Genomic DNA, 15,000 nt, shown 5'->3' on the forward strand with positions numbered 1-15,000 from the left:
TATGTTGTAATGCTGGATCCTGTTGGCCTTTAATAATGTATCATTGAAACTGAATCATGTGTAATGTACAGTTTAGTTATTCATCCTGTGATGTCACTTCCTTTTCTGTGTCTGCAGAGTTTTCGTCCGGCGGCCATGTTGGTGGAACGTTCGAAGGATTTTGGACGAAGTTGGAAAGTTTTCCGATATTTTGCAGAAGATTGTTTGCTTCATTTCCCGTCAGTGTCCGCCGAGCCGACCGACAGCATCGATGATGTCGTCTGTGACAGCCGGTACTCAGGATCAGAGCCGTCCACAGACGGAGAGGTGACATGTTCTAATCTCTAACCTTTCTCACAACTAGAATGAAAAGATGGTTTCTGATCAGTCTGTTTCAATAGGACCCAAAAGAAGAACCAGCAGGCAGGGTAAAAGGGGAAAGGTGATTCATCTCCAAAAAATGGATAAAGAGGTGTGCTGGAAGACTGAGGGGCTGGCAGTGAGAAGGCTGGGGGAGTTAAGCAGCTGAGGGGTGGCTGAGGCTGGCAACACTGAGGTGGCAGGAGGGTAGGCTGTGAGGGGTAGGCTGTGAGGGGAAGGCTGTGAGGGGAAGGCTGTGAGTGGAAGGCTGTGAGGGGTAGGCTGTGAGGGGAAGGCTGTGACGGGAAGGCTGTGAGGGGTAGGCTGTGAGGGGTAGGCTGTGAGTGGTAGGCTGTGAGGGGAAGGCTGTGAGGGGTAGGCTGTGAGGGGTAGGCTGTGAGGGGAAGGCTGTGAGGGGTAGGCTGTGAGGGGAAGGCTGTGAGGGGAAGGCTGAGAGGGGAAGGCTGAGAGGGGAAGGCTGTGAGGGGAAGGCTGTGAGGGGAAGGCTGAGAGGGGAAGGCTGAGAGGGGAAGGCTGTGAGGGGAAGGCTGTGAGTGGTAGGCTGTGAGGGGAAGGCTGAGAGGGGTAGGCTGAGAGGGGTAGGCTGTGAGGGGAAGGCTGTGAGGGGAAGGCTGTGAGGGGTAGGCTGTGAGGGGTAGGCTGTGAGGGGAAGGCTGTGAGGGGTAGGCTGAGGGGTGCGGCTGGAAGCAGAGGTAGGTTATAGTCAAACATCAGGGTAGGAGTTAATGTTGTTAATAGTTATCAGGTGAGGCGCTGGTGGCCTAGTGGTCTAAGCGCCCCACATACAGAGGCTACAGTCCTCGTCGCAGGGGTTAGTTCCCCAGCTGGTCGACCATTTCCTGCATGTGTTCCCCCGCTCTCTACTCCCCACATTTCCTGTCTCTCTTCAGCTGTCCTATAAAATAAGGGCCAAAAATATAACTAAAAAAATAGTTATCAGGTCACTAGAGACGACCAAGGTCTGTTAGACTCTGTGTGGGGAGGCTCTCTCTTCTTTAATGAACTCAGATTGTTAATGATGTTTTTTATTTCACGTGTCTCTGATGTTCTTTGTTTCATGTCGTGTTCACATCTAATGTGTGTTCTTCTCTGATTGGCTTCTAGGTAGTGCTGAAAGCTCTGGACCCCATTTTTGAGATAGAAAATCCGTATGCAGCAAACATCCAAGGTCAGGTGACAGAATCCTGCTCTGTGATTGGCTGTGTGTTAAGTCACACCTGTGTTAAAGGGATATTTCAGGTTTTTTTTAAGTGTGGTCGTATGAGTTATATTACACAAGTGCTCCTGTTAGCCACAAGGAGTGCCGGTTAGCTCTTCCCCTTTAATAAGAACATTCCCAGAGGACGGAGAGAAAATAAAACCCTGACTCTGTTCTCTCAGATCTCATCACGGTGACCAATATCCGGGTGAATTTCACTCGTCTCTTCACGCTGGGCGACACTCTGCTGTCCCGACGACGCAGAAACCCTCAAGACAAATATTACTACGCTCTCTACAACATGGTGGTCCGAGGAAGCTGCTTCTGTAACGGACACGCAAGCCAGTGCACGCCTGTCGACCCGGGACGGGGGGACACCTTCTCTCAGACTGGAATGGTAAGAACCAAAACTTGTTCCAGTAACAGGGTGGTTTGGATTGTTCCAAGGCTGGTTCATGTTAGTCTTGGACTGGTTCATGTCAGTCTTGGACTGGTTCATGTTAGTCTTGGACTGGTTCATGTCAGTCTTGGTCTGGTTCATGTCAGTCTTGGACTGGTTCATGTTAGTCTTGGACTGGTTCATGTTAGTCTTGGATTGGTTCATGTTAGTCTTGGTCTGGTTCATGTTAGTCTTGGTCTGGTTTATGTTAGTCTTGGATTGGTTCATGTTAGTCTTGGACTGGTTCATGTTAGTCTTGGATTGGTTCATGTCAGTCTTGGACTGGTTCATGTTAGTCTTGGTCTGGTTCATGTTAGTCACTGGTCTGGTTCATGTTAGTCTTGGATTGGTTCATGTTAGTCTTGGACTGATTCAGGTTAGTCTTGGTCTGGTTCATGTTAGTCTTGGATTGGTTCATGTTAGTCACTGGTCTGGTTCATGTTAGTCACTGGTCTGGTTCATGTTAGTCTTGGATTGGTTCATGTTAGTCTTGGTCTGGTTCATGTTAGTCTTGGATTGGTTCATGTCAGTCTTGGATTGGTTCATGTTAGTCTTGGTCTGGTTTATGTTAGTCTTGGATTGGTTCATGCTAGTCTTGGACTGGTTCATGTTAGTCTTGGATTGGTTCATGTTAGTCTTGGATTGGTTCATGTTAGTCTTGGTCTGGTTCATGTCAGTCTTGGATTGGTTCATGTTAGTCTTGCTCTGGTTTATGTTAGTCTTGGATTGGTTCATGCTAGTCTTGGACTGGTTCATGTTAGTCTTGGACTGGTTCATGTTAGTCTTGGATTGGTTCATGCTAGTCTTGGACTGGTTCATGTTAGTCTTGGATTGGTTCATGTTAGTCTTGGTCTGGTTTATGTTAGTCTTGGATTGGTTCATGTTAGTCTTGGATTGGTTCATGTCAGTCTTGGACTGGTTCATGTTAGTCTTGGATTGGTTCATGCTAGTCTTGGACTGGTTCATGTTAGTCTTGTATTGGTTCATGTTAGTCTTGGTCTGGTTTATGTTAGTCTTGGACTGGTTCATGTTAGTCTTGGATTGGTTCATGTTAGTCTTGGTCTGGTTCATGTTAGTCTTGGATTGGTTCATGTCAGTCTTGGACTGGTTCATGTTAGTCTTGGTCTGGTTTATGTTAGTCTTGGATTGGTTCATGTTAGTCTTGGACTGATTCAGGTTAGTCTTGGACTGGTTCATGTTAGTCTTGGACTGGTTTATGTTAGTCTTGGTCTGGTTCATGTTAGTCACTGGTCTGGTTTATGTTAGTCTTGGATTGGTTCATGTTAGTCTTGGACTGGTCCAGGTCAGTGGGTCTGGTTCATGTTAGTCCTGGTCTGGTTCATGTTAGTCCTGGTCTGGTTCATGTTAGTCCTGGTCTGGTTCCTGTTAGTCCTGGTCTGGTTCATGTTAGTCTTTCTGTCGTTCAGGTCCACGGTCAGTGTGTCTGTCAGCACAACACTGAGGGAGAGAACTGTGAGCGATGTCAGGACCTCCACCATGACTCCCCCTGGAGGCCTGGAGGAGAGAACACAGCTGACGTCTGCAGGAGTAAGACATAAATAATAAGATCTTTAGATTTCAGATTATGAAGTTTTATTTGATCATAAATGATTCATCCAGTTTGAACAAATCTAAACTCAACTTTATTTGTAATTGTTTGTTTTCTTAAGGAGTAAATATTTGATTCTACATTCCGCCGTTGTTTACTGTCATCTGACATCTTTTCCCGCCCACGCAGGATGTAACTGTCATGGTCATTCGGACTCGTGTCACTTTGATGTCTCTCGCTTTGATGCTACGGGTGGCGTGAGTGGCGGCGTGTGTGACAACTGTCGCCATGACAGGGCGGGGCCTCAGTGTGAACTCTGTCGACCTTTTCTGTACCAGGATCCTCAGAGAGCCAGAGACGACCCGCAGGCCTGCATACGTACGTTCAACCTGGTTTATTATCTGATCCACTGACCCTGAATCACAAACTGTGATGCAGTCTGTGATTCACACACATTCAGTTTCTGTTGAAATGATGTCGTAGCAGATTTTTATATTTAACATTTAGTCTGAGTCTGAACCAGAGTCTAAATCAGAGTCTAAATCAGAGTCTAAATCAGAGTCTAAATCAGAGTCTGAACCAGAGTCTAAATCAGAGTCTAAATCAGAGTCTGACAGAGTCTAAATCAGAGTCTAAATCAGAGTCTAAATCAGAGTCTGACAGAGTCTAAATCAGAGTCTAAATCAGAGTCTGAAACTGAGTCTAAATCAGAGTCTGAATCAGAGTCTGAACCAGAGACTGAACCAGAGTCTGAACCAGAGTCTGAATCAGAGTCTGAATCAGAGTCTGACAGAGTCTGAAACACAGACTGAACCAGAGTCTAAATCAGAGTCTGAATCAGAGTCTGACAGAGTCTGAAACAGAGTCTGAACCAGAGTCTGAAACAGAGTCTAAATCAGAGTCTGAATCAGAGTCTGAACCAGAGTCTAAATCAGAGTCTGAATCAGAGTCTAAATCAGAGTCTGAACCAGAGTCTGAAAGAGAGTCTAAACCAGAGTCTGACAGAGTCTGAATCAGAGTCTGACAGAGTCTGAAACAGAGACTGAACCAGAGTCTAAATCAGAGTCTGAACCAGAGTCTAAATCAGAGTCTAAATCAGAGTCTGACAGAGTCTAAATCAGAGTCTGAAACTGAGTCTAAATCAGAGTCTGAATCAGAGTCTGAACCAGAGTCTGAACCAGAGTCTGAATCAGAGTCTGAATCAGAGTCTGACAGAGTCTGAAACAGAGACTGAACCAGAGTCTAAATCAGAGTCTGAACCAGAGTCTGAAACAGAGTCTAAATCAGAGTCTGAATCAGAGTCTAAATCAGAGTCTGAACCAGAGTCCGAAACAGAGTCTAAACCAGAGTCTGACAGAGTCTGAATCAGAGTCTGACAGAGTCTGAAACAGAGACTGAACCAGAGTCTGAAACAGAGTCTAAATCAGAGTCTAAATCAGAATCTAAATCAGAATCTGAACCAGAGTCTTCAGAGGTTTGTAGTTTATAGCGGGTCCAGAAGGTTCAGATGGATCTCATTGTTTATTGATAACTGACTTCTTGTGTTTCAGCTTGTGACTGCGACCCGGCCGGCTCTGAGGGTGGCGGTCTGTGCGACGCTCTGAGTGGTCAGTGTGTGTGTAAAGAAAATGTTGAGGGTCAGCGCTGTGATCGCTGCAAACCAGGATCCTCTAATCTGAGAGCCGACGACCCGGCAGGCTGTCAGGGTGAAGATTTACCTTTTTATTCAGAAACTGCAGAAGAAGAAAAACTGTTCAAGCTTATAAAACATCTGCTGTTTCCTGTGTGTGTGTGTGTGTGTGTGTGTGTGTGTGTGTGTGTGTGTGTGTGTGTGTGTGTGTGTGTGTGTGTGTGTGTGTGTGTGTGTGTGTGTGTGTGTTTCAGTGTGCAGGTGTCATGGTTTGGGAAGTGTCGGGTCATGTGATCAGCAGACAGGAAGCTGTGAATGTGACCGTTTTGCGAGTGGACCGCTGTGTGATCGCTGTGTGGTGGGTATCAACTGTAAAACTGTGAACTCTGACCTCTGCTGGACAGAGTGAGGAACTACACCTCTAACCAGGAGCCAATGAAGGGACCAAATCCTGATGACTGATGAGTCTGACTGTGGTGTTAAGTCCTATGATCCTGACTTTGTTTCGTATCTTCACTTTGTAATAATAAATTGTTGCAATTACCCAGGATTCATTATGATCATGATGATGTCATGATTGTGACTTCATTGTGATCCTGACCTCACCGCTATCTTGTTTGATCCTGGTATGATTTAAAATGATGTTATTGTTATCTTGTTTTTATCTGGTCTTATCCTGACTAGTTCATTGTGATCTGGACCTCGTTATAATCCAGACTTTGTTAATGATCCAGACCTTGTTATGATCCAGACTTCATTATGATCCAGACTTCATTGTGATCTGGACCTCGTTATAATCCAGACTTTGTTAATGATCCAGACCTTGTTATGATCCAGACTTCATTATAATCCAGACTTCATTATGATCCAGACTTCGTTATAATCCAGACTTTGTTAATGATCCAGACCTTGTTATGATCCAGACTTCATTATGATCCAGACTTCATTATGATCCAGACTTCATTATGATCCAGACTTCGTTATAATCCAGACTTTGTTAATGATCCAGACCTTGTTATGATCCAGACTTCATTATGATCCAGACTTCATTATGATCCAGACTTCATTATGATCCAGACTTCGTTATAATCCAGACTTTGTTAATGATCCAGACCTTGTTATGATCCAGACTTCATTATGATCCAGACTTCGTTATAATCCAGACTTTGTTAATGATCCAGACCTTGTTATGATCCAGACTTCATTATGATCCAGACTTTGTTATGATCCAGACTTTGTTAATGATCCAGACTTTGTTAATGATCCAGACCTTGTTATGATCCAGACTTCGTTATGATCCAGACTCCGTTATGATCCAGACTTTGTTAATGATCCAGACTTTGTTAATGATCCAGACTTTGTTAATGATCCAGACTTCATTATGATCCAGACTTTGTTAATGATCCAGACTTTGTTAATGATCCAGACTTCATTATGATCCAGACTTCATTATGATCCAGACTTTGTTAATGATCCAGACTTCATTATAATCCAGACTTCATTATGATCCAGACTTTGTTAATGATCCAGACTTCGTTATGATCCAGACTTCGTTATGATCCAGACCTTTTTATGACCCAGACTTCATTATGATCCAGACTTCATTATGATCCAGACTTCGTTATGATCCAGACTTCATTATGATCCAGACTTCATTATGATCCAGACTTCATTATGATCCAGACTTCGTTATGATCCAGACTTCGTTATGATCCAGACTTCATTATGATCCAGACTTCATTATGATCCAGACTTCATTATGATCCAGACTTCATTATGATCCAGACTTTGTTAATGATCCAGACCTTTTTATGACCCAGACCCTGTTATGATCCAGACTTCATTATGATCCAGACCTTTTTATGATCCAGACTCCGTTATGATCCAGACTTCGTTATGATCCAGACCTTGTTATAATCCAGACCTTGTTATGATCCAGACTTCATTATGATCCAGACTCTGTTAATGTGACAGACCTCGTTATGAACCAAACCTTGTCAAACACCTTGTCACAATCAAAACCTCATAAGTCCAGACATTATAATGACCTAGACCCTGTTTTGAATCAGACCTGTCCCAGACTTGGTTTTTGGTAGAGCCTTGGGTCAGACCTCTTTTTCCTGACCTCTCAAGGATCCAGTTCTCTCTGTGATCCAGAATGTTCTCCGTCCGTATTTATGAACTCATTTTCTTCTTTGTTGTTTTTCTGATCCGACTCCAGACCGGTTTCTGGGGTTTGGGAAACTCTGTGTTCAGATGTTCTCCGTGTGACTGCGATGCTGGAGGAGCTCACAGCAACATGTAAGTTTGACCACAGCTTCAGACTGGTTTACAGACCGCTGAGTCTCTGATGTTCACCTTAAAGGTAAAGTGAGTTTCTTCCTCCTCAGGTGTTCTCCGGAGAACGGACAGTGTCACTGTTTACCAAACATGATAGGTCGGCGCTGCTCTGACCCCGCCCCTGGGTACTTCCTGCCTCCATTGGACTACTTCCTGTATGAAGCGGAGCTAGCTGCTCCGCTCTCAGGGACACACTCTCCTTCTTCTTCTCCCACTGCTGCTCCACCGTCTTCTTCTCTGGTGTGTATAACGACGATAATGAGTGTGTGTGTGGTTTCAGTCCAACAGGTGTGTTCTCTATCAAACAGTGTCACCTGACCGTGAGCCAAGATCGTCTTCATGAAGCTACAGCTAACTCAGTGCATCCTACAGCGTGAACTCACCTTTAGTTCTCTGTGTACTCACCTGTAGTTCTCTGTGTACTCACCTGTAGTTCTCTGTGTACTCACCTGTAGTTCTGTACTCACCTGTAGTTCTGTACTCACCTGTAGTTCTCAGTGTACTCACCTGTAGTTCTTGGTGTACTCACCTGTAGTTCTGTACTCACCTGTAGTTCTCAGTGTACTCACCTGTAGTTCTGTACTCACCTGTAGTTCTCTGTGTACTCACCTGTAGTTCTGTACTCACCTGTAGTTTTGTACTCACCTGTAGTTCTCGGTGTACTCACCTGTAGTTCTCGGTGTACTCACCTGTAGTTCTGCGTACTCACCTGTAGTTCTTGGTGTACTCACCTGTAGTTCTGTGTACTCACCTGTAGTTCTGTGTACTCACCTGTAGTTCTTGGTGTACTCACCTGTAGTTCTGTGTACTCACCTGTAGTTCTGTGTGTACTCACCTGTAGTTCTGTGTACTCACCTGTAGTTCTCGGTGTACTCACCTGTAGTTCTTGGTGTACTCACCTGTAGTTCTGCGTACTCACCTGTAGTTCTTGGTGTACTCACCTGTAGTTCTCCGTGTACTCACCTGTAGTTCTGCGTACTCACCTGTAGTTCTGCGTACTCACCTGTAGTTCTCCGTGTACTCACCTGTAGTTCTGCGTACTCACCTGTAGTTCTTGGTGTACTCACCTGTAGTTCTGCGTGTGTTTCAGGTGAACCCGGCTCTGCTCCCGGACTGTGAGAAGTACTACAGGGAACGTGGTTTTGACTTCAAGTTCAGTAACGGACGAGTGGTTCTGGTTAGGAAGACTCGTGGACTTGCTCGCCGGAGGAGACAGGTGAGACCTGCATGACCCACTTGATGTCCTGGTTTTATGATGACTCACCAGATGGCCCGGCGGATCAGTCCTCATTGTTTTAGGTTTTCTGCAGCAGGGCGGCATCCCTCTGGACCCGGGTCACGCCCTGCAGATCATCCCACGTCAGAGATCAGCTGACCAGCCTGTCACATGGACCGGCCTGGGTCTGGTTAGGGTCCTAGAGGGGGCGGGGCTAAGATTCACAGTGGAAAACCTCCCGTCAACGATGGGTTACCAGCTGGTGATTCGCTACGAGCCTGAGGTAAAGAGATCTGTCAGGGATCTGATGCTGGTTCTGACTCTAGTTCTGGTTCTAACTTCAAAAGAGATGATAACTTATCAAAGGGAACACTGTGACTCTATTACAGGGTCCGTCTGATTGGCTGGCCTCTGTCAGCATCACTACACTGTCACCGGGTGATGGAGGCTGCAGCAGCGACCAAACAGGAAGTCAAACTCTGGTCCTTCCTGGAAACTCTAGGTGAGATACCTGAGCCCGACCCTTACCCAGAGACTGAGCACGAAGGCCTGGCATGCCCCGTACGGAGGTCTAAGAGTCTTGGTGGGACGTGCTCACACAGTCCGACTGTTGATCAAGACCTGAGTGCTCACCTTGTTGAATCAAACCCAAGCGGCAACCTGGGGTCTAAAAATATGAGTCCAATGCAGAAGTGCTAAAAACTGCAGTTCATCCAGGATCCACTAGAGGCTGGATCCAGAAGTACTGGAAACCACATACACACCCATTCAAAGAGCCGATCTTTCCAGCAGAAATAAAAATTGTTTATGGTTGTTTATGCGTAGTGGGCATGCTCAGTTTGAATTTGTTGGATCAGGGTTTTTCCAGGAGGTTCCCTGGACATGTGACGTTTTGCACCAGCCTCGCTTTCATGGCACAATTAGTAAACTGGCCGATTATTTGCAGTCGTGCATGCGGCTAACGTAGCGTTAGCCGCATGCACGACTGCAAATAATCGGCCAGTTTACTAATGGGCTGTTCCATAACGGCACTTTAAGACTCATGGTCCCATTTGAGTAATGGCTGGACGTGCAGACGGGCCCTGGCCCTTATGGCTCATTTGAACAGGTTTAGAGGGCACTAAAGCCACACCCAGACTCACTGGTTGACCTGTTTGTTTGTTTGTTGTTTGTTTGTTTGTTTGTTTGTTTGTTTGTTTGTTTGTTTGTTTGTTTGTTTGTTTACAGAGGTGCTGTTCTGGACCCCTGGGTGTGCCTGAATGCCGGTGGCCGTTATTTTGTTGATGTCGTGTGGAACAAACACTCTGGACCTGACGACTCACCTTCACACATCTTGATCGACTCGGTGAGGAAGTTAAATCTTACTTTGAGTGACTGACAGATCACTGGGCTCCACCCCCAAACATCACTGTCCAATCAGAGCTCACGATCAGAGAGGTATTTAGTGTTTGTGTCTCTCTGTTGCTTCAGACAGAAATGTTTCATGTAAGAAAAATCCAACAGGCAGGAATCCAGTTCAGTCTTCAGTGAGGTGAAACTTTTGATTCAGTTTTCATTTTTCTTTAGATCGGTTTGATTCCAAACATCGAGTCCGTTCAGGACTTCTGCTCCCAGAACGACCTGGACTCTTTCCGACGCTTTCGCTGCATCGGATTGGCTGCTGGACTCGGCTCGCAGGAGTCTGTACCAGAAATCTGTGAGGGACTTGTGAAGAGCATGTCGGCACGAATCCACAAAGGAGCTGTTCGTAAGTGTTCATAAAATAATCACCTACAGAACTGTGAAGAAATATAACAGCACTTCTGTCAGAGTCCAGACTCTGTGTTCATGAAGACAGAGTCTGATTTAAAGACAACATGTCAGATGTTCAACACGTTTCTATCAGAGACATGTCTCCTCTTCATCAGCTCGTCTTTAACAACACTCTGTAAACGCTGGTGAACCCAGGAGACCAGGTTCTGCACTTTAAAGTGTAATGTGGTCCCAGTCTAGCCTGATAGAGGATTTCAGCAGCTCAACAGTTCAGGGTCTCCTTTGTCGTGTTTTATGTTTTCAATGGGGGACGAGTCAGGACTGCAGGCAGGCCAGTTCAGCACCTGGACTCTTCTACTACAGAGCCATGCTGTTGTAATCCATGCAGAATGTGGTTTTGCTGAAATCTGTAAGGTCTTCCTGAAGACGTCATGGTCTGGATGGCAGCATGTGTTGCTCCTAAACCTGTAGATATTGTTCAGCACGCAGACTAAATCACGAGCTGGATCAGGGACGGAGAGTTTGTGTGTGAGACCACAGACGGCTGAACGCTCTGATGTCTTTGTCTTCATGTCCACCGGTCTGTAGCTTTCCCTGTCCATGTTTCATTCCTTCTCTTTTACAGTCCTTGGTTTGAGGACAGTGAGTCCTGAGAGTGTCCTCAAACCAAGGCTGTAGGTCTGATTTTGACATTAATGTTGAAACAGCGTCCGCGTGTGTATCAGGCTGCACAGAAACCATGTTTTGCATTCATTTGCGGTTGCCTACGAGGGGGGACTACTTTCCTCTGGTCTGTTGAAATAGATTCTAATGTCCATCTTTCTTTTCTTGCCTGCCGACATCCTCAGACATGAGTGCACCATCAACACTAGTGAAACCTGCAAGGGAAACAGCTTACAGAGAGCTAAGCCAATCAAAAAAACAGACCGGTCTCAAAGACGGATTTGGGAGGCTGAAGTGGGAAAGGATTTAACCCTTTGTGTGCCGCATGAAGCACATTTTTACCCCTTCAACCTTAATATTAGTGGGAACGTTTCAGCCATCGTTTGGGATTATTAGGGACACGTCCATACGGTCCATACGGTCCATACGGTCATACGGTCCATACGGTCCATACGGTCCATACGGTCCATACGGTCCATACGGTCCATACGGTCCATACGGTCCATACATAATTCTACGCCACTGCCTCAAACAAACAGTTTTTGTTACGCATCCAAAAAGTGGCGAGGAAACTATGTTGTGGTTTGTGTGGCCCACCGCGCCCTCATCTGACGTCTCCTTCCACGTGATTAGCGCTGCAGGAGAAGCCGCAGTAACAGCTAGCGGGCGGTGTTCTTCTTCTATGTTTGCTCCTCTGTCCTCTGTTTTAACAGCGGGCAGCCACCAGTGTAAAGAACCACTGCCGCCCCTACTATGAAGCCGTTAGTAACACGATGTGACGGTCCGCTCATTTTGAGCTTTGATCAACATTTCCTTCTTTAAAGACGTTTATGGTCTGTAGCTGTTGTTGCTGTTTCTCTATTGTTTTCACTGTTTTTATTGTTTTGTTGTTTTGTTTGTTTTGTTTGTTTTGTTTGTTCTGTTTTCTGATGACAGCATGCAGGTGTAACGTGGACGGCTCTCTAGGACCGTCCTGCAGTAAACTGGGAGGTTCCTGTGAATGTAAACCCAACGTGATTGGCCGTTGCTGTGATACCTGTTCCCCTCTGACGTATGGTTTTGGACCTGACGGCTGCAGACGTGAGAAACTCAGAGCACTCTGAACTCTAACTCCTCAGACACACCGACATGAATCTGAAGCAGGTTTCCTGTCTGCTGTTTGTCCTCAGCCTGTGAGTGTGACCCCCGCGGCGCCCAGTCAGAGATGTGTGATCAGGTCAGAGGTCAGTGTGCGTGTCGGTCACAGGTCACAGGTCGTCGCTGCGACCGCTGTGAGACGGGGTTCTGGAGTTTCCCCGTCTGTCGAGTCTGCGAGTGTCAGCGGCTCTCAGACGAGTGCGACCAGGAGACCGGAGAGTGTCTGAGCTGCAGGGAGAACGCCGCCGGGCCGCGCTGCGACAGGTTTCATTAAAATTTCATTTATTATAATATTTCATATATTTATATATATTTATAAACTCTTGTTACTGTCGTTACTCCGATGTGTTTGTGGATTTGTTCAGTTTGAAAATGAATGGTTAGAAATACTTCAGGTGAGCCTGGGTAAGGGTACTGTGTGATGATGTCATAGCTCTGGGTTAGGGTAATGTGTGATGATGTCATAGATCTGGGTAAGGGTAATGTGTGATGATGTCATAGCTCTGGGTTAGGGTAATGTGTGATGATGTCATAGCTCTGGGTTAGGATTGTGTGTTATGATGTCATAGCTCTGGGTTAGGATTATGTGTGATGATGTCATAGCTCTCGGTAAGGGTAATGTGTGATGATGTCATAGCTCTGGGTTAGGGTAATGTGTGATGATGTCATAGCTCTGGGTTAGGATTATGTGTGATGATGTCATAGCTCTGGGTTAGGGTAATGTGTGATGATGTCATAGCTCTGGATTAGGGTAATGTGTGATGATGTCATAGCTCTGGGTTAGTGTAATGTGTGATGATGTCATAGCTCTGGGTTAGGGTAATGTGTGATGATGTCACAGCTCTGGGTTGGGGTTAGGATTATGTGTGATGTCATAGCTCTGAGTTAGGGTAATGTGTGATGATGTCACAGCTCTGAGTTAGGGTAATGTGTGATGATGTCACAGCTCTGAGTTAGAGAATGTGTGATGATGTCACAGCTCTGAGTTAGAGAATGTGTGATGATGTCACAGCTCTGAGTTAGGGTTAGGGTTATGTGTGATGATGTCATAGCTCTGAGTTAGAGAATGTGTGATGATGTCACAGCTCTGAGTTGGGGTTAGGATTATGTGTGATGATGTCATAGCTCTGGGTTGGGGTTAGGATTATGTGTGATGTCATAGCTCTGAGTTAGAGAATGTGTGATGATGTCACAGCTCTGAGTTAGGGTTAGGGTAATGTGTAATGATGTCACAGCTCTGGGTTGGGGTAATGTGTGATGATGTCATAGCTCTGAGTTAGGGTAATGTGTGATGATGTCACAGCTCTGAGTTAGGGTTAGGGTTATGTGTGATGATGTCATAGCTCTGATGACCTGTGTTTGATGCAGGTGTTTAGATGGTTACTATGGTGACCCTGCCTCGGGGCGGCCCTGTCAGCCGTGTCTGTGTCCAGAAATTCGGGGCAGCGGACGATTCTTCGCTACTTCCTGTCTACAGGACCCAGAGTCCCTCAGTCTATCCTGTACCTGCAGGGAGGGGCACACAGGTAGGACTTAGCTCTCTCACCTGTACACCTGCCCTCAGATGAAAACCTGATCAGATACCTGAACACACTCAAACATTTTCAGGTGCTCGCTGTGACAAGTGCAGCCCTGGTTTCTATGGCAACCTGGCGTTGCCGGGGGCAAGCTGTGAGGAGTGTCTTTGCAACAACAACATCGACGTTGACGACAGAAACGCCTGCGACAGTCTGACCGGGGAGTGTCTGCGCTGCCTCCACAACACCACGGGACCACAGTGCAACACCTGCAAACCTGGTTACTATGGCACCGCCCTGGACCAGGGCTGCAAAGGTAACGATACACCAGAGACCTGAGAACTCTCCTGTGAGTTCCTGGTTCTGCCTCAGGACGGTTAGGGTCTACCAATCTTCACCTGACTGTTCTCCCTAATCCCTCAGAGTGCTCATGTGATCGGCGGGGAACAGTGGTGGTTCAGTGTCCTCTGGGGGGTCCATGTTTCTGTGACCAGAGGACAGGTCAGTGTCCCTGCAGGAGGGGGGCGGCCGGTGTCCTCTGTGACTCCTGTGAAGATGGGTACTGGAACCTGGATGGACCCGCAGCCTGTCAGCCTTGCAACTGTGACCCAGCTAACTCAGAGTCCAACACTTGTGACAAGGTAAGTCAACACACACACACACATACACACACACACACACACACACACACACACACACACACACACACACACACACACACACACACACACACACACGGGGGAGCATAAGATCATTATGGTTGAATCAGTTTGTTTTACATGTGCTGACTGGAGTGTGTTTTCATGACGGATCATTAACTGACTGTGTCCATGATGCGTTCAGGTGACAGGTCAGTGTCCGTGTCGCGCTGAGTTCGGGGGCCGTCAGTGTGATGAATGTGGAGAGAATCATTTTGGGAACCCGGACCTGCAGTGTATCTGTGAGTGACCACATCTTATTTATGAAGACTTCCTGTGACACAGCTGATCTCTAACCTCTCACCTGTCCTCCTTTAGCCTGTGACTGTAACATGGAGGGAACCCAGCGTCCATCATGTGACCCCGAAACCGGTGATTGTATTTGTCGGGTCGGAGTGACGGGGATCTTCTGCGATCAGTGTGCCCCCGGCTTCGAATCGGCGTTCCCTGCCTGCGCGCCGTGTCACGCCTGTACCGCCCTCTGGACCCAGAACGTCTCAG

The 15,000-nt window shown here is 46.6% G+C and overlaps 1 protein-coding gene across 1 annotated transcript in view; it reads left to right on the forward strand.

Moving 5' to 3' along the window:
- Positions 1-15,000, forward strand: part of lamb4 (laminin, beta 4) — a 27,663-nt gene that overhangs the window by 3,391 nt on the left and 9,272 nt on the right. Inside the window, exons 5-25 of the mRNA XM_034686657.1 lie at positions 118-306; positions 1,465-1,528; positions 1,741-1,955; positions 3,425-3,545; positions 3,736-3,924; positions 5,097-5,252; positions 5,431-5,534; positions 7,398-7,477; positions 7,567-7,756; positions 8,607-8,732; positions 8,830-9,015; positions 9,122-9,234; positions 9,960-10,077; positions 10,299-10,479; positions 12,084-12,227; positions 12,317-12,548; positions 13,653-13,810; positions 13,893-14,117; positions 14,225-14,442; positions 14,645-14,741; positions 14,818-15,000. The exon at positions 14,818-15,000 is cut by the window's right edge and continues 187 nt beyond it. Coding sequence (XP_034542548.1) covers positions 118-306; positions 1,465-1,528; positions 1,741-1,955; positions 3,425-3,545; positions 3,736-3,924; positions 5,097-5,252; positions 5,431-5,534; positions 7,398-7,477; positions 7,567-7,756; positions 8,607-8,732; positions 8,830-9,015; positions 9,122-9,234; positions 9,960-10,077; positions 10,299-10,479; positions 12,084-12,227; positions 12,317-12,548; positions 13,653-13,810; positions 13,893-14,117; positions 14,225-14,442; positions 14,645-14,741; positions 14,818-15,000 — 3,289 coding nt within the window. The remainder of the gene's footprint in view (positions 1-117; positions 307-1,464; positions 1,529-1,740; positions 1,956-3,424; positions 3,546-3,735; positions 3,925-5,096; positions 5,253-5,430; positions 5,535-7,397; positions 7,478-7,566; positions 7,757-8,606; positions 8,733-8,829; positions 9,016-9,121; positions 9,235-9,959; positions 10,078-10,298; positions 10,480-12,083; positions 12,228-12,316; positions 12,549-13,652; positions 13,811-13,892; positions 14,118-14,224; positions 14,443-14,644; positions 14,742-14,817) is intronic.

The sequence above is a fragment of the Notolabrus celidotus genome, chromosome 6 (assembly GCF_009762535.1).
Source record: "Notolabrus celidotus isolate fNotCel1 chromosome 6, fNotCel1.pri, whole genome shotgun sequence".
In the NCBI taxonomy this organism is placed as follows: Eukaryota; Metazoa; Chordata; class Actinopteri; order Labriformes; family Labridae; genus Notolabrus; species Notolabrus celidotus.